Genomic DNA, 16,270 nt, shown 5'->3' on the forward strand with positions numbered 1-16,270 from the left:
TGTGGACTAAATTCCAAATCACGGGTATTTTGAAAGAAGTAAGCATTCTTTGCAGAATATCAGTGGCCGCGCTGACTCAGTGGTAGAGCGTGGTTCAATCCCAGCCCCCGCCAAGTGAACTTTGTGGTGGACAAACATCGTGTGCGTGGGTTTCCTCGTGGTTCTCCCGTTTCCTATGAAATTTCGTGACTTTTTCTTGATCTTTTCTTTACCAAATTATAAAATTTCGTAACATTCTCAAGAGTGAATTAGGTCAAAGTTTCATGCAAGCGATAGAAACGTGCTTTGCATTGATTTCGTAGCGTCTAAAGCCAACCATAGACACTTTTGACTGTGAATTTTGACATTTTATAGAACAAAATGATTCAGTCTGTACTTATATTTGTAAAGATACAAAAAAATGTGATCCAAAAGCTAATTTTCGTGACTTTTCCTTTACTTTCGTGACCGTTTTCTGATTTCGTATTTTTTTCATGCCTTTTTTGACCGATAGACACCCTCCGCCTTATGCACAGTCGTTTTGACGAATGATTAGCGTCATACTAAAGGTCTGACTACTCCAGGAAACACACGTTAGTCGAATTCTATAGTATCGCACTAGTAACGCGTCAGAACGACTCTGCATAAGGCCCCCTGTGTATATATCACATGTTTCTTTAAAACTAACGTAGCTACTTGTTTTTATATAAAGGAAGGTGTTTGTTATATATTCAGATATACTCTTTCCTTCCTATAGATATTTAAGCGCATTTCTGCAAAAATATGGTATGAAGTCGTTTCCAGCGGGCGAAGCTTTCTTTTTTTTTTTTTTTTTTTTGAAATTCTGTTTACGTTGTTGATATTACATATTTAGGCCCTATTTATTCCGCACTTGTTCTCTTAAAATAAATTTTAAAAAACGTGAAAAATCCTCAAAGCAATAATAGTCACACCTCTGAGAAGTAAGATGGTAAGCAACATGTGACTCATAGCAGTGTACAATATTGGTATCGAGAGATCTGGAACAATTGCTCGTGGTCGGGTGTGAAAAACAGTGTTTTATAATACTACGAAAATGTCAACAGTAGCAAGTCCATTAACAGTTGGGGGGACCCGTTCTTCAGGAACTCCTGTGAGGACACAGAATGGTAATTTTTTTCATTAATGCATGATATTTATGTTATTTTCGAAGTAAAACATTGGAACTAACGCTTTTCACGTGTATATTAAACCATGCTGTTCAACCGGCCATCACCATTGTTGTTGCCAAGACGCTTAAGAAATTGAGAATTGTAACTTTTTTAAAATAATAAATAACTAAGTATATTTAAGTAGTATGACTGCTTAAAGATGTAATATAGGAGTGATCATCTTCCTAATACTGTTGTGTCTTGAAAAATAGATGACCGAGTATAAACTAAAAGCCTATGGAGCATGAAAGTTAAACTGAATTTTCTGGGTTATTTTCGTAAATTTTTCAAAGATTCCTTGCAATTTGATTCGAGAAATCGGCTTAAATTTAGAGTTGCCCCTCCAGTCTGAAGGTGCCCTTGGACTTTGCAACATACAAAAAACAGTGCTTAAAGTATTAAAAATTGTTACATTTCACTTAACTTTAGTACTCCGTGGGCTTCACAAAAATTTAAAAAGGTTTTCTTCATTATTTTTGAGCATCCGTTATACCTGTTCGCCATATTTTACAACTACCATGCTGCTGAAACCTTCCGCGAATGCTTCCGCATCCGGCAAATAGTACTAACTTCCACACATCTTTTCTCGTATTAAAAATAACTCTCCTGCCGAACTTAAATTCCTAACTATCAAATAAAAACTTCAAATTATCATTTCTTACCTCATTTCTCCTGTAAATTTTCCTGATTTTTATAAAAAGTGGAGGGGTAACTCTAAACTTTACCCGACAAATCTACTGTTGCAGGTCCCGATTTCTGAAGATCATAACAAGATCAAATCGAATGACGAATAATTAAGATTCGCTACTAAAATTTTGAGCCGTGTAAATTTAAAAAAAAAGTATTTCTATTTCACTTTTCTTGCTTTTTGCCCAAATAATTGCGTACAGAGTAATAATATGCGTGTAAACTAATTTGTCCCCTTACCCATATAATTATGCGTCCGGACAAGTGTCATAAGTACAATACCTACAGCAGAAACATCCTTTGTGCCGCAGAATAGGTCCAGTATTTTCAGGTCGAAAGATTTGGAATTTTTGTTATTAACGATAATACCTATTGTCATTATGTTAGGGTTGCTTAAGAATTCCTCAGTGCACATTCAGTTTAAGAGGACTGTACCGTTTTTGGTGGAAATACGCCATAAAAACTAGTGTAAAAAACAACCTGTGCTAGGTGGTCACTAATAACCACAAATGCTATCTAACCGAGTCAGGTCCAGAGTTCAGCAGGGAGGGGGCAGTCGAGCGGTAACGATAGGATGCGTCCGAAGGGAGGAGATACGTCAGCGATGGTGCGTATGCGCTTAGACGAGGATGTCGCTAGGTTACATGTTTCCTTAATACATTTATTGCAGTTACTTACCTTCACAGTTTTACCTACCTTATCTATCGACAACTTTGTGTGCTTAAAAAAAAAAAAAGTATCTTTCACTGCCAGCTTTTGCCAATGACAATTCACACTATTTAAAGTTTTTTTTCTTACCGGTACCAATATAAGTTGTTATAAAACTCACAATCGAAATGTCGCATCCGTCATAAGCGACTATCATTGTTCAAAGCTTGAAATTAATTTCCTCATTACACCATAATGTCTGACGAAAGAATCCCTCCAACAAAATATTACCAATAACACGCAGCCTCTGTCACTTGAAAGCACCACATTACACTTCTTTCTTTTAGCAAGATTTTCATGAAAAATAACCAATTCATCTTTTCTTTCATGTAAATTTTATGTATTTTTCACATTCTGGAACTGCTGTCTGGCACTGAACTTAGAAAAGTAACTCTAGTTAACCTGATGCTAGGTTACCACTAAAAAGCACGCATGCAAGTCAAGTATAGGTTCATCCCTCGAAATAATTATTTAGAAATTAGGTTCTCGTTAAGACTCGTTACGTTAAACCAATGCACGCTTACAAACGAAACCTAATCTAACGTATTGATAAGTGTAATTTTCTTCATTTTTGTTCTCCAAGATATTTGCATTAGGCAGTATAAGACTACAGTATTTAGCATAGATGAAATTCAAAGAGGCAACCGAAGTCTTGTTTATAAATTACAATTCATTCAAGGTTTATGTAAATATAGCGTCCAAATGAAAACTATGAGGATAATTTTCGAACTGGGGGCCAAAGTCAGGTATAATCACCATGTTTACAGGAGAAATGAGTTGATGTTACGTAAGTGTAATTACTAACATAACATAATCTAAACAAACCTAACCTAACCTAGCTTAAACCATCAAAAACACAGAAAATATAGTAAGAAAGTTCGAATTCAGGTAAAATGACCATGTAAAAATTGTTGCGAATATTTTATGTATTTCTCCACTATCCTCGTTTATTCGTATGCCCCCCTTCGCTCACGCGCCTGCTTCCAACGGACGCACACCCTTGCTCCGCTCGAGCCCACCATTTGCGCTTCTGCCGTGACCCGTTTAGATGGCATTCGTGCTTTTTAGTGGCCACCTAGCGCAATTTGGTTCGTGGTTTATAAACGGTTCTCATTTAGTGCATGTTCTGCAAAAAGAAACCAGAAATTGCAATGAATGTGTGAAAATTTGGTAGAACCGTCTGCTCGAGTAATGCCCCAAATATCCTAAGTTAACGTAACCTACCTGAACCATAAAATAATAAAAAAAAATCAGAAAATATAGCAAGAAAGTGCAAAATTTGATCAAAGTATTCTGGCCCCCCAGTTCCAAAAATATGCCAAACTATGTTGTAAGAAACAAACCACATACTGGCTTCATCTTTGGATATTCTCCACCACTTATGGTGGAGTAACTTTTTTGTTTGTCCTTCACTCTTTCGTAAATACGCATCTCACAGGTAAGATCACAATGTATTTCTATTACTTACACGGTGATATAGTAAAATTATTTTTCATATTCATACTGTAAATTGTTATCCTTGTTTCAGTCAACGATTCAGTGACAGAAGTATGGAAAACACCTGGAGTTCGGTTAGAAAATGAAATATAAATAATACATTGAAGCTCTCTAGAGAGTATTTTCTGTATGAATAGCAAATTTTGAGGGGGTTAACTGTACAAACCTCGATACAGTTAGTGTCCTTACGCAGATTAGAACAATGGTTCTACTTTTAGCCATGAGGACAAATAGTCGCATTAGAAAATCGTGAACCAAAGAAATCTTTCTTTACGCGTATATCTTCGCTAACTCACCTATTTCCTACAGTCACATGCCCGTGCTATTGCTTTGTCCTCTTGCTTCGCTTTTCCCTGATGCGGATTAAATGCAATACTTGCTTGTAGTGACCACCTAGCAGATATTAGTAGATATTTTCCGCACAATTCGTCAATTCGGGTCGTATCTCAAACTCTCACTTTTTCAGACATAAAGAAACATGATTCCATAGAGGAGAAAAAAGTTAAATATGCAATAATTGATCAATAATTCCACATAATTATTATTATCTGGAATAGGTGATGAGTTATTGCATAATCAACTGGTTTTCTGTCTACGTAATTATTATTCCTTTCTCTATGTCTGAAAAAGTAAAATTTTGAGATACGACCGTTCGTCAAATTGTTGATGAATTGCTCGGAGCATGATTTATCCGTAAAGATATAATAGCGCCATCTGTTGAATACTTTGTTTCTGTTCTGTGTAAAAGCATCAACTGGAGAGTGTAAGATAAACCCAACAGAAGATGGTGTTGACTGTTCAACTATTTTGGATGGGCTTATAATTTTTAACTTTGAATTGAGATTTGAAAAAATTGTCTTAGTTTGGCCTGATTATCCTTCGAGTCAATTCAAGATATGATCCAAATCAAATTTTGAGTTCAGTTTCGACTTTATTGCTGTTCAAAATACATACTGAATATCAGGAATGCTCGCGCAACAGTCCACTGAAGCATAATGCTACAGTAGGGTTTTCTGACCTTTAACCTTGATACGGTCACCTCCAAAAATCAGGACCTTCGCCAGTCGTATTACGTATTAAGACTGGCAACTTAAACTGGTAACTGGTTTAAACAAAAGTGAAAATTTCTGAAATGAGAACCGGTTGCTTAATTCCGAAATAAGTTTTCCTTTGCTTTATGTATATAAAGTTTACGGAAAAATAACACCATCAAACTCCGGGAGAAATCAAATGAAAGAAAATAGTTCTAAAATAAAACATGCTTCGAAAAACGCCTCGTTTTCAAGTTATTAACCGCCGACAAGTATGGAGAGGTTTGAGTAATGTCTTGGGGTCTCATCCTGACTGAAGGGAAAATTTCCAGTCTATACCTCCTCGTGGTAGAAAGCGAGTTGCGCCCTAGGCGACCAACGTCGGTGAAGACCCAGTGGTTCCAGGGCTCTACAAAGTGCCAACGACCATATTGGAGGGCGGGTGAACCAGAAGGTGGTCAATAGTATGGAGATGTGGAAATGAAATGGGAATACTACTACATTATGTAGTATTTCCAAGAGGGACGAAAGAGGAGACTAAACATATTGGTGGTTCTTCCGCAGGTAAAATAGCCTTTCCCCCCCATTCGGATATCCAGGTGAGGATTACGGAAAGAATCATCAAAGGGGGAAATCATAACTTGGAATTCGGCGTAGAAACATAGGGAGTTGGAACGCGGGTAAATTTCAAAATTTAAAATTGGAAATAGATAATTGTAAAGTGAACATAGTGGGTTTGAAGAAGTGCGATGGTCAGAAAAAGATGAAATAGTATCGGGGGAAACTACACAATATTCTACTCGAGCGGTGTTAAGGCCGAGAATGGTGTCGCGATAGCAATGAGAAACTAAAAGACCAAAAATGTAACTAAGTTGGAATGCTGTAATGACCGCTTGATATTTGTAAAAACTTTCCGGTCACCAGTGGTCGATGTTGAATTTTCGCGGCACTATTGGCATGATAAAGCGTGATATATGTATAACAACAGTACAGGAATACCAACAAAACATACTATTTAAAAAGAAATTTACATTTCCCTTGCTTCTTCCGATGTTTCTTTTCCTTTCTCTCATCTTTCATCTGTATTTGTTTTAGATACTTGCTAATGGAATATAGAATGTAATATTTTAGATTTATTTAGTAGAATTGGTGTCGTAAATCATAAGTTATTTTTCATTAATGAAGCTCTTATTTTTCAGTAATGGCTGCGTGCTCAATCGCCAATATCGTAAAGAGCTCCTTAGGACCAGTAGGTTTGGATAAGATGCTTGTGGATGACATTGGTGTAAGTATCTGTTTACTTTATACTGTTTTATGTCTTTAAGAAGTACCTCTAATATCTGTTTGGTTCGAATCATGTATTCAAATGCATAAAGCGTTACCCTTATAGTATGCAGTTATAGAGCTTATATTCATCTGAATCATATGATTACGGAGTCTTAAAGTTATTTCCATTTGATCAGCTATCCAGATCACTTAGCCTGTTAAACAGGAATAGAGTGGCTGATTCCTTCTCGTATGATTAAAAGCAGGCGGTTTTGGCAAAAGAACCAAAAAAATGACCATTTATGTTGCAAACGTGAATATACGCATTGTATATTTTATGTCATTAATTTACCAAGAACTCACATGAAATGCGTTAACCTTTATACACCAGCCAGGGATTTGGACGAAATCGTAAACTCTCACGTTGGGAGCCCTGGTGACCCCTCTAATTATCACAGGATAATGATTGATACCTCGTTAGAAAGCTTATGGAACACTGATTCCAACGAGGTAACACTTGGTGCAATTCCCGCCCTATTCGTAGAAAAAGAAGAAAAATCCTATTTAAAAAAAAAATAGAATTTCGGGAGTCCTGGCAACCCTTACAGTCACTCTACACTGGCAAAATGAAGCTAAGGTGTGGGCAGTGACAGTAATATAAGTAAGCTACCAGTAGCTTAACTGGTAGCCTTGCTGCACTACAAAGCGAGATAAAATTTCAGAACAAAATTCCTATAAAACGCCCTGTACATCATTTTCAAAGAGCTGTTGCAGATCTTCACGTTGTCGGCCCTGGTGACCCCACCATAGTACCACGTTATATACACACCTTTTTTTCTTTTTCATTATTGTCTCTAGAAAATACAGGAACAAGAATTATGCTTCGGGGCAATTCAGTGAAAAGAGAATATGGGACTGTCCAGAAAACAAATATAATTTACGTCAAAAAACTGTGACTCAAAAAAATGCCGACTTTACCCCTCCCCTGCTCCCGCCATGTAAGCAACAAGTACTTTTGCTGGGTATTAGCATGTAATGGACTACTTCATTACCTCACATATCATTTTTTATGACTGTATCCCCAAGGGAAGGGATGGTCTCTCCAAAAAACAAAGAACACGAACTTTACCCTTCCCCTCTCCGCCGAGGTATCCCCCCATACATAAAATGCATATCGGCGGAAAGCTTCATCCTTCACGAACACATTGATATCAAAATTATCTTCCTAGCTTAATTAGAGGTTAAGCTATTAAGATTTAAAACCTTGACGCAGCAATGGTGTTCTTCGGCGTTTAATCTACGTTAAGAATTGCAAATAGCAGCAATTTACAAAACCTTGAAATATGTTAAGAAGTAATGTAATTATAACTATTGTCCTACTTGGATTCCAATTTTAGACAGTGGATTCTATTAGCGGCCTGATATCGCACAATGTAACTACTATAAATTGCATGATAGCTAACTGCATTATTATTATTTTTTTTTTTTTTTTTTAATAAATTCTAAACCATATTTTATTACTTGGATCAATACTCTAGCTGAACTCCACATTAATTACGATAAGCTTTGCTAAGAACCAGCCACGAACATTAAGCAACTAATACGAACATATTCTGATATAACAATTTAATAACTCAATCAACAATATATTAGCAACCAGTTTCTGTATCATCTTCTATCAAAATTCAACATTGCCATGAATTCGATGCTTTTATTGCAATGTTGTGGTCGCTGGCTCATTTAATTTAATGAAAAGGATCATAAACTAACATCTGAAACTAAATGATACGGGGACAAACCCTCACAGCAAGTGAAAATTTCGCGCGTTGTCGATCAAGATAGCAAACAGCAAGAATGCGCTTTCTCCTAAGTCGCTCTAAACCACAGATAAACTAGCTGCTAGGAAGGCGAACAACTAACGGCATGCGACAATAAACCAAGTGAATGATTCAAAACCGCCATCTCTAAATTTAATTGGCTGATGCCCAATACTCATTAATACTCAAGTTTTACTTATTTATACTTTACATGTATGAGCGAATCGGGGGAACATAATGGTATTTCATATTTTCTAACTTTCGAGTAGATTGAAAAAAAAAAAAAAAAAAAAAGTTCAACATTCCCATGGAATTCAATGCGATGATGCACACCAAATTAGTTTTTCCTGCCATCTGCAGGTACATTTCTGAAATTAAACTACCTAAAGTCTTTCCAGCCTTAGAACAAAGTAGACGTAAACAAAGCGAAATGTATTGCTTCGCGGCTCACACTTGCTTCAGCAGCGAAAGGCGTGAGCATCAAGATCGTCTGCTTACTTATTGTCGTCGCATAATTTTCAAAGTGTAAGGCTCCGTTGGTTGTTAAATAATAAACGCACTCACACTGACTACTGCTATGCTGGAAATATGTATTTTCTTAAATCGTTATATAAACGAGATTGCCTCTGTTCCTGGTGTCCTCTTTTATGTTTTATAACACGAGACGAAAATGGATCATTGTCACTCATCGTCGCCATGAAACTCTGCCATCTACAATTTCAAATGAGCGGAGTCGGCGCTCGAACGCATACGCATGCGCAGTAAATACTATATGTCCAAGTACAGGTATGGTTGAAATAAACTATGTTTGTTATTAAATATTATATATTGCGTTTCTTATCACAAAATGCAGGATAAATTCAGGAATTTTTATTCGAAATTATTATTTTAGTAGGGATTATATTCCGGTAGGATACTAGTGCAGTGAGACCAACAACCAATCACTGGTCATCGACCGACTTGCAATCAGGTGGGTTTGTTTACATCTACTTTTTTCTAAGGCTGGAAAGAGAATACATATTGTTCTTTGGTTCAGACCCTCCCCATTCCACATAGTAACTCAGTTTCATCGGAAATAGTTCTTATTATGGGTGGTCAATTCCGAAATCCGGAAAGTGAAATTTCCGATTCCAGAAAATTTTGGCCATTCCTAGTTCTTAATAGTATGTGTTCGCCCGACCTGCTCATGTATTACTGGAGAACTAGCCGTAGAATTGACGACAAAGAACCATATGCACTTCGACATTTTATAGTGTATGGAAATGAAGAGTCTCAGTGAACTTTCGAAATGCAAGATTTCAGCTTATTTTTTGGACATTAAGTAACTAGTGAAAGTACGGAACTTTAGCAGTACTCCTTCTTCTGCCCTTCTGTTGTTTCAAACTCTGGAGTAAGGAGTTCATAAATGATACATTTGCTAGTTATTTCATATCATTGGCACAAAAACATTCTTTTGGTAAGTCATCTCATTTTCACTGAAATGGCAAAAGAAAGCCATTTTGGTTTAATTTTTTAAAAACTATGGGGAACTTAATTTTTAAAAACTATAGGGGGACATTTTTTTTAAACTATGAGACTTAATTTTATAAAACACTATGGGGGACTTAATTTTTTAAAAAAACTATGGGGGACTTATTTTTAGAAAAACTATGGGGAGACTTAATTTTTTAAAAACTATGGGGGGGGGGCGATCCGGGCATCTTTGGTTGTAATGTGAGTTAGGAATTTAGCATTTGTAAGATGTAAATCCTCTCTGTCTCTCTTTTATAGGATGTTACTGTGACAAATGATGGGGCAACTATTTTGCGTCTTTTGGATGTAGAGCACCCAGCAGCTCGTGTTCTTGTTGAGTTGGCGCAGTTACAAGATGAGGAGGTGGGAGACGGAACGACGTCTGTGGTAAGTAGCTGCCCTCTTCATTATAGGTGCACATTATATCAGAATTTGAAAACTCAGTTTTTGTTTTTCATGCCTAAATGTACGTATTGTTTGTAACTAACTAAACCACGAAGTTGTAAACTACAAGTTACGTTTGTAGTAAAAGTGTGTAGCTCGTAGCTTAATAGTGGTAAATATTTACGCCAGATTTATCGTGGGACGTATACAGTTAGTGGGTGACTACTAAGTAAAAGAACTTAAAAAAATGAAAATGAAATCTTTAAGTTTTACGTCCCACGATTATGCCGGTTGGCTAAAGGAGGCGGTGATTATGAGAAATGAATGAGATGGTGGAATGAAGAAAGTGGGAGGAAACGGGAGAACCCCGAGAAAACCCACGAGCACGGTGTTTGTCCACCACAAAGTCCACACGGCGAGAGCTGGGATCGAACCAGGAATCCCAAGCACCGGAGGTGAACGCTCTACCACTGAGCTACCCCCCCCCCCCCCCAAAAAAAAAAGAAGTTAATAGACATTTTACAAGACTTATTCATTGAAGTCAATTTGTAAGTTCTTTGTGACAGTAAGGTAGAAACTTGAGAATAGATCTTTATAATAATAGTCATCATGCTGGACTCGGTCAAGATGAAAACTGGCTATCATGAGACTCGAATATAATTTAATGAAGAAATGACTACAAATGAGTGTCAGTATGACTGTGTCACTAAATGATGAGCGTATGATCATTGTATGACACCGAGTGTCTTTTGTTTTTAGTTTTTGAGAAAGACAGAATGGCGACGTGAGCACAAGAGGATCCATTTCTGTAGGAGGAAGGGGGCACTTTGGCTCTGTAGTAGGGCGCTTACTTCTGCTGCGTGGAGTCTCTGATTCGATCCCCGACCAAGTATGTTTGTGGTGGACATCATCATCTGTCGAGGTATTCCGTTTGCTCCCACTTTCTCATTCCACCAATTCTTCCATCTTTATTCCTTTGCTTTATTCGTCGTCTCCCTTACCCTAAAGGGCCTAATCGTGAAACGTTAAACTGAAAGATTTGTAAAATTAAGAGATTCACAAACATGTGAAGTTGAAAAGTATTCATAGATCCTGGAACTATTAAAGAATGAGGAATATTTGTATGTGTAATCTCCAACTGAACACAGGGGGCGCGGTGGCTCAGTGGTAGAGCGTTCACCTCTGGTGCTTGGGGTCCCGGATTCGATCCCAGCCCCCGCCAAGTGAACTTTGTGGTGGACAAACACCGTGCTCGTGGGTTTTCTCGGGGTTCTCCCGTTTCTCCCACTTTCTTCATTCCACCATTTCACTCATCTCTCATCATCACCGTCTCCTTTAGCCTCACCGGCATAAGCGTGGGACGTAAAACTTAAAGATTTCATTTTTTCCAACTGAACACAAATGTTTTTGTCAATTAGGGAGAAGGGGCCGCGGCGGCTCAGTGGTAGAGCTTTCACCTCTCGTGCTTAGGGTCCCTGGTTTGATCCCCGCTCGCGCCAATTAAACTTCGTGGCGGACATGCACCGTGTACGTGGGTTTTCTGGGGGATTTTCCCGTTTCCTTTACTCATTCCACTATATCATTCCTTTTTCATCATTACTGTCTTCTTTAGCCTAACCGGCATAACTGTAGGACGTAAAATTCAAAGATTTAATTTCTTTTTCTTCTTTTTTCAATTAAGAAGACACGTTGGGAGGGCAGCGGGAGAAGAGAGAAAATTAACGAAACGAACTTGAATGATTGCATGATAGTACTTGTACCTGTTCACCAAATTGCAATATTTTCTCACCAAATTTGTTTTATTTTATTTAGTATTGTATTGATATCTACAGAGTATACAATAATAATAATTATAGTGTTTTTATTTATGACTGATTTTGATACCTTTTTTTTTTTTTTTTTTTCAATATGTATATCACAATTTAAACTAAGAATTTGCATGACTGGTTTGCAGGTTATTATAGCAGCAGAGCTGTTAAAAAATGCTGATGAGCTAGTGAAGCAGAGGATCCATCCAACCTCTATAATCAGTGGCTATCGATTGGCATGCAAGTAAGTACTATATTATTATTTAAGGATTTGTCACGTTTTTTGTTATCGATAATTGTCTCCGTTTTAATTAGGAAATACGCTGGTAGTCCGGCGTACGAAATGTCATATATTAAAATTGGCGAATACAGTATTTAATAAAATTTTACCGAAATATGGGTAGCCATTGGGGATTTACATAGATAGCACATGTCAGTATATCTTTCGTTGTTTCGTGTAAGATCTTCAAGGCGGACCCTCAGGTTTACAGCACAGTTACTCGTATAAAATGACGTTGTTATGATTACCAGTGATTGTACTACGTTTGCTGGTTTCTTCTAGTTCATTTTCTCCTAAGATATCGCCACAAGAAGTCACAAAGAGTTTTATCGGGGCTTCTACGGTCTCCACTTAAAATAATCTATATTTTCTGGATAATGTTATGGCGACACTAACTTTAATTCAGCCGTAAAATAACCATCAATTTGAAGTTAATTTGATTAGTCTGTACTCCATAATTTGTCCTCGTTGAAAATGATAGGACTTTTTGGTGTTAATATGATTGGTCTATGCTCCATAACTTGGCCTCGTTGAAAAATGAGTCTCCCATTTTGCATCAGCAATATCTGGTTTATCGTATATACAAGTCCGTACTGTACTGCCTCGCATATGCATAATTATCCACCACAGCAATGACGCAAGGTCCGTGTAATTATCCATCGCAGCACTGAAAATTTATTACCGAAGCAAGCTACTTTTGAAGAAAGAAAGAAAAGAAAGAAGAAGAAAAACAGTAGATTATTGTCTTTCCTTGAAAATAGAATGGTTCGTTTTCAATGTTTCAGTGTCGCATATACTATTAAACGTTCAGTGATAAATATCCCTTCACTCAGAAATGCAAACTTTTTTCAATAATACAGACCAATCCACTACAAACTACACACCATTTACTGAAGGGTGTCATAGAATTGACGAGAAAGACCTTGTGTACACTCATGTCCAAAATGATTGTCGCATATATATAACTGTCTTCTTGTAAGAATATAATTTGATTATGATTTTGCAGGGTACTTCTAATACTGATACTATGTGTATAATCGGGAAATGTATTTTTGTGGTAAATTTCATAGCAAAAGGATTATAAATACGAAAATTAGAATGAGTAAAACAAAATGTTGCTAAATGAACAAGAACGTTTTATTTTCGTTTTATTGTTCTTATTTACTGCTCTTTTGACATGAAATTTGCCACATACGTCTTTGCCGATTATACACATACAAACATTATAAGAAATACCGGGCGAATTCGTTATCAAATTATATTCCTACAACAACATACTTATAGACATGCGACAATAACTTTGGACATGAGTGTACCTTGACATTATACTGATCTGAAAATAAAAACTCCTCATTCAACTTCAAGATGCAAAACGCTATCTTAACGTTTCGGAAACAAGATCACTTCCAAAAGACATGGATCTTCAGTAGTACCCTCTTTTCTCCCCTTCTATCTTTTCATCGTTGTTGCAAGCTGTAATAAGTAGTTGATAAATGACGTGTTGTAATGCGCCGCTATTATGTAGCTGAGCGACTCATTACAAAACATCTCTGAGGATGGTTTAAAAGAATTCCGGTCCTTATCCGATTATTTAAAAAAAATGCCAAATCTAAAAGACATTACAATTTGTTACGAATCGAAATTCATAAAGAAATTGATATAATATCTATAGTGAAAGAAACATTTTGTGAATTAGTTAATATGTATTTTAGAAATATGTGGCTTTAAAAATAGTAAGCCTCGGATCGAACATCGAAGCTATACCAATTGTAGTTTGTATTTTATATTCTGAGTTAAAGTAATCTATCAGAATACGATGTGCAGTTTCATAAATTAGAATAACCGATAATTGTTGGATGAAGCCTCCATGTCAGGCCTGTCCATGAATTGGCTCCCGGAGCCAAAGCGTGAGCGAGCACGAGCGAAGATAAGAACAGGTGAGCACAGGTGCTGCTAGCTTCGCTTCTTCCACTGTATCCGATAAGTGTTGCCAACCACACATGATGGCAAAAAACCTATGGCCAAGCCTGGCCAGAAATTCGCACGATGATAAGCATTGAGCAGACGCAAGCGTGAAATGTGCAGGTGTGCTCTCCCCCTCCCCATTTCGAAAGCAGTGACGCGAAAACACTACAGGAAATAAAATTGGTACGTTTTTTGGTCGAGGAAGACGCATGATAGAGGTTACAGTTAGCGTTGAAGTAACTAGCAAATGAACAAGAAAGAAAGAAAGAAAGAAACTAATATTAAACATGTCATCTTACAGACGTAAAAACGACTGCAAAAATCGGAAACGAATTGTTTCAGACCTTTTTAGCTTGCTTACACAATTCGTGACGTTGTATTACATTAGCATTCGGTCTGTAACTTGTCACTCGCTTCACGTTTGCTAAGTTGTAAACGCCTTTCGTTGCTAGATTGATAGAAGAACGACGGAAGGTTAAAAATAATAATAATAATAATAATAATAATAATAATAATAATAATAATAATGCGTATTATTATTATTATTATTATTCGGACCAAAGAGGGATGAAAATGGGGATTGGAGGAAATTCATAACTAGGAATTGCATAGTTTATACCGCTCACCTAACATTATTAGGGTTATTAAGTGTAGAAGGCTCAGGTGGGCAGGCCATGTAGCCAGAATGGAAGAAATTAGAAACGCTTTCATAATTTTAACTGAAAACCCAATTGGAAGAAGACCACTAGGAAGACCTAGGCATAGATGGGAAGACAATATTAAGATGGATCTTGCAGAAATAAGAGTACAGAGTAGAAACTGGATCCAGTTGGCTAAGGACATAAGTTAGTGGAAATATTTTGTAAACGCGGCATTGAACCTTCGGGTTCCATAGACCATAGAGTTAGTTAGTTATTATTATCTAAAAGAAATGTTCAAATGTTGTTAAGAGACAATTACACAGAAGAACTGAGTTCCGACCAAACACTAATTTGCCGGAAGGAAATTCCAGTGCAGTCCAGCCTACTTTAAGCGTTATCCGTGCAACCCACGTTTCATGTTCAAGACATTGGGAATAATTGTTCGTATCATCCAGTTGGAACGTTTCCTTCCGAATTTACGCTATTACAGTAGGCCTACGCTATTACAGTAGGCCTACAACATTGTGACTTTCAAAATCAGTCAGTAACTATCGAAGAAAGACAAGCGTGTAGCTTCAGTCGTTGAAATGATTTAACATTCTTTTTTACTTTTAACAAGCCACCGGCAAGCAACCAGCCAGGGACAATACATTTTTCCTTATTAAAAAGACACTCCTTGGTTTAAAAAAAAAAAAAAAAAAAACTAATTGCAGTCACTAACGGTCACTCTTAAAAATGGAAAATCTCTATGGCTCTCTTAATATTTTGTTTGATTCTTTGCGATCAAAGTAACTTTAAAAGTGGAGTAAGAAATACTATTCTTCCTATTGATAGTGTAATAGTGGCTTCTAATCTCCACAACCAACCCCTTGTTAAGCCTATTCGTACACACATACATGCATAAGCTAATTTTCTGGAAATAATACTTAGATAATTACAAACAAGTACTACAGTTTTTTTTTCGTATCAACAGATTATCTCTTTTCCTAAAAAGCGAAACAACATAATATAACAAACCCACACTCGGATATAACAAACCCACATCCTTCTTTAACAAAAGGAAAGAAAAAAGAAGAAAAGGAACGTACATAGTTTATCATTTGATTGCTGTTACAAGTTTGTATTGTCTATAGTTAACGGTTACCACATTGTAAAAAAAACACTTTACACTAAATGGCAATCAGTTACCATACATACTTTTTTTTTTTTTTTGGTAAGCTAGTGATTACCGCCAAGGTTGACAACACTTCCGCTCCTCTAAGGACGAAACCCAAAGATCCACGAAGCACGAACAATGGTATTTGCCCGTAGAATGCTCGTGAGCGTTCACGAGGAGAGTTTCCACTATCTGCCCGCCGTGGGCAGGGCAGGGCTGCTCCATGTATATGCATTGAGGAAAAGATTCTAGTGTTTCTTTTAAAACAGCCATCTACAGAAATAAAATGCAATAAATATGATTTTAATAATATAGAAATAAACATGGAAAGTAAATGCAGATATAATGA

At 36.9% G+C, this 16,270-nt stretch overlaps 1 protein-coding gene across 1 annotated transcript in view; it reads left to right on the plus strand.

Annotated features, from left to right (window-relative positions):
* The first annotated feature begins 969 nt into the window (after positions 1-969).
* The window catches only part of CCT1 (chaperonin containing TCP1 subunit 1), a 48,258-nt gene continuing 32,957 nt past the window's right edge, over positions 970-16,270 (plus strand). The window contains exons 1-4 of the mRNA XM_081756340.1: positions 970-1,127; positions 6,292-6,377; positions 9,946-10,074; positions 12,026-12,123. Coding sequence (XP_081612466.1) covers positions 1,055-1,127; positions 6,292-6,377; positions 9,946-10,074; positions 12,026-12,123 — 386 coding nt within the window. The 5' untranslated portion in view covers positions 970-1,054. The remainder of the gene's footprint in view (positions 1,128-6,291; positions 6,378-9,945; positions 10,075-12,025; positions 12,124-16,270) is intronic.

Source organism: Thermobia domestica, chromosome 4 (assembly GCF_964235325.1).
Source record: "Thermobia domestica chromosome 4, izTheDome1.hap1.1, whole genome shotgun sequence".
In the NCBI taxonomy this organism is placed as follows: Eukaryota; Metazoa; Arthropoda; class Insecta; order Zygentoma; family Lepismatidae; genus Thermobia; species Thermobia domestica.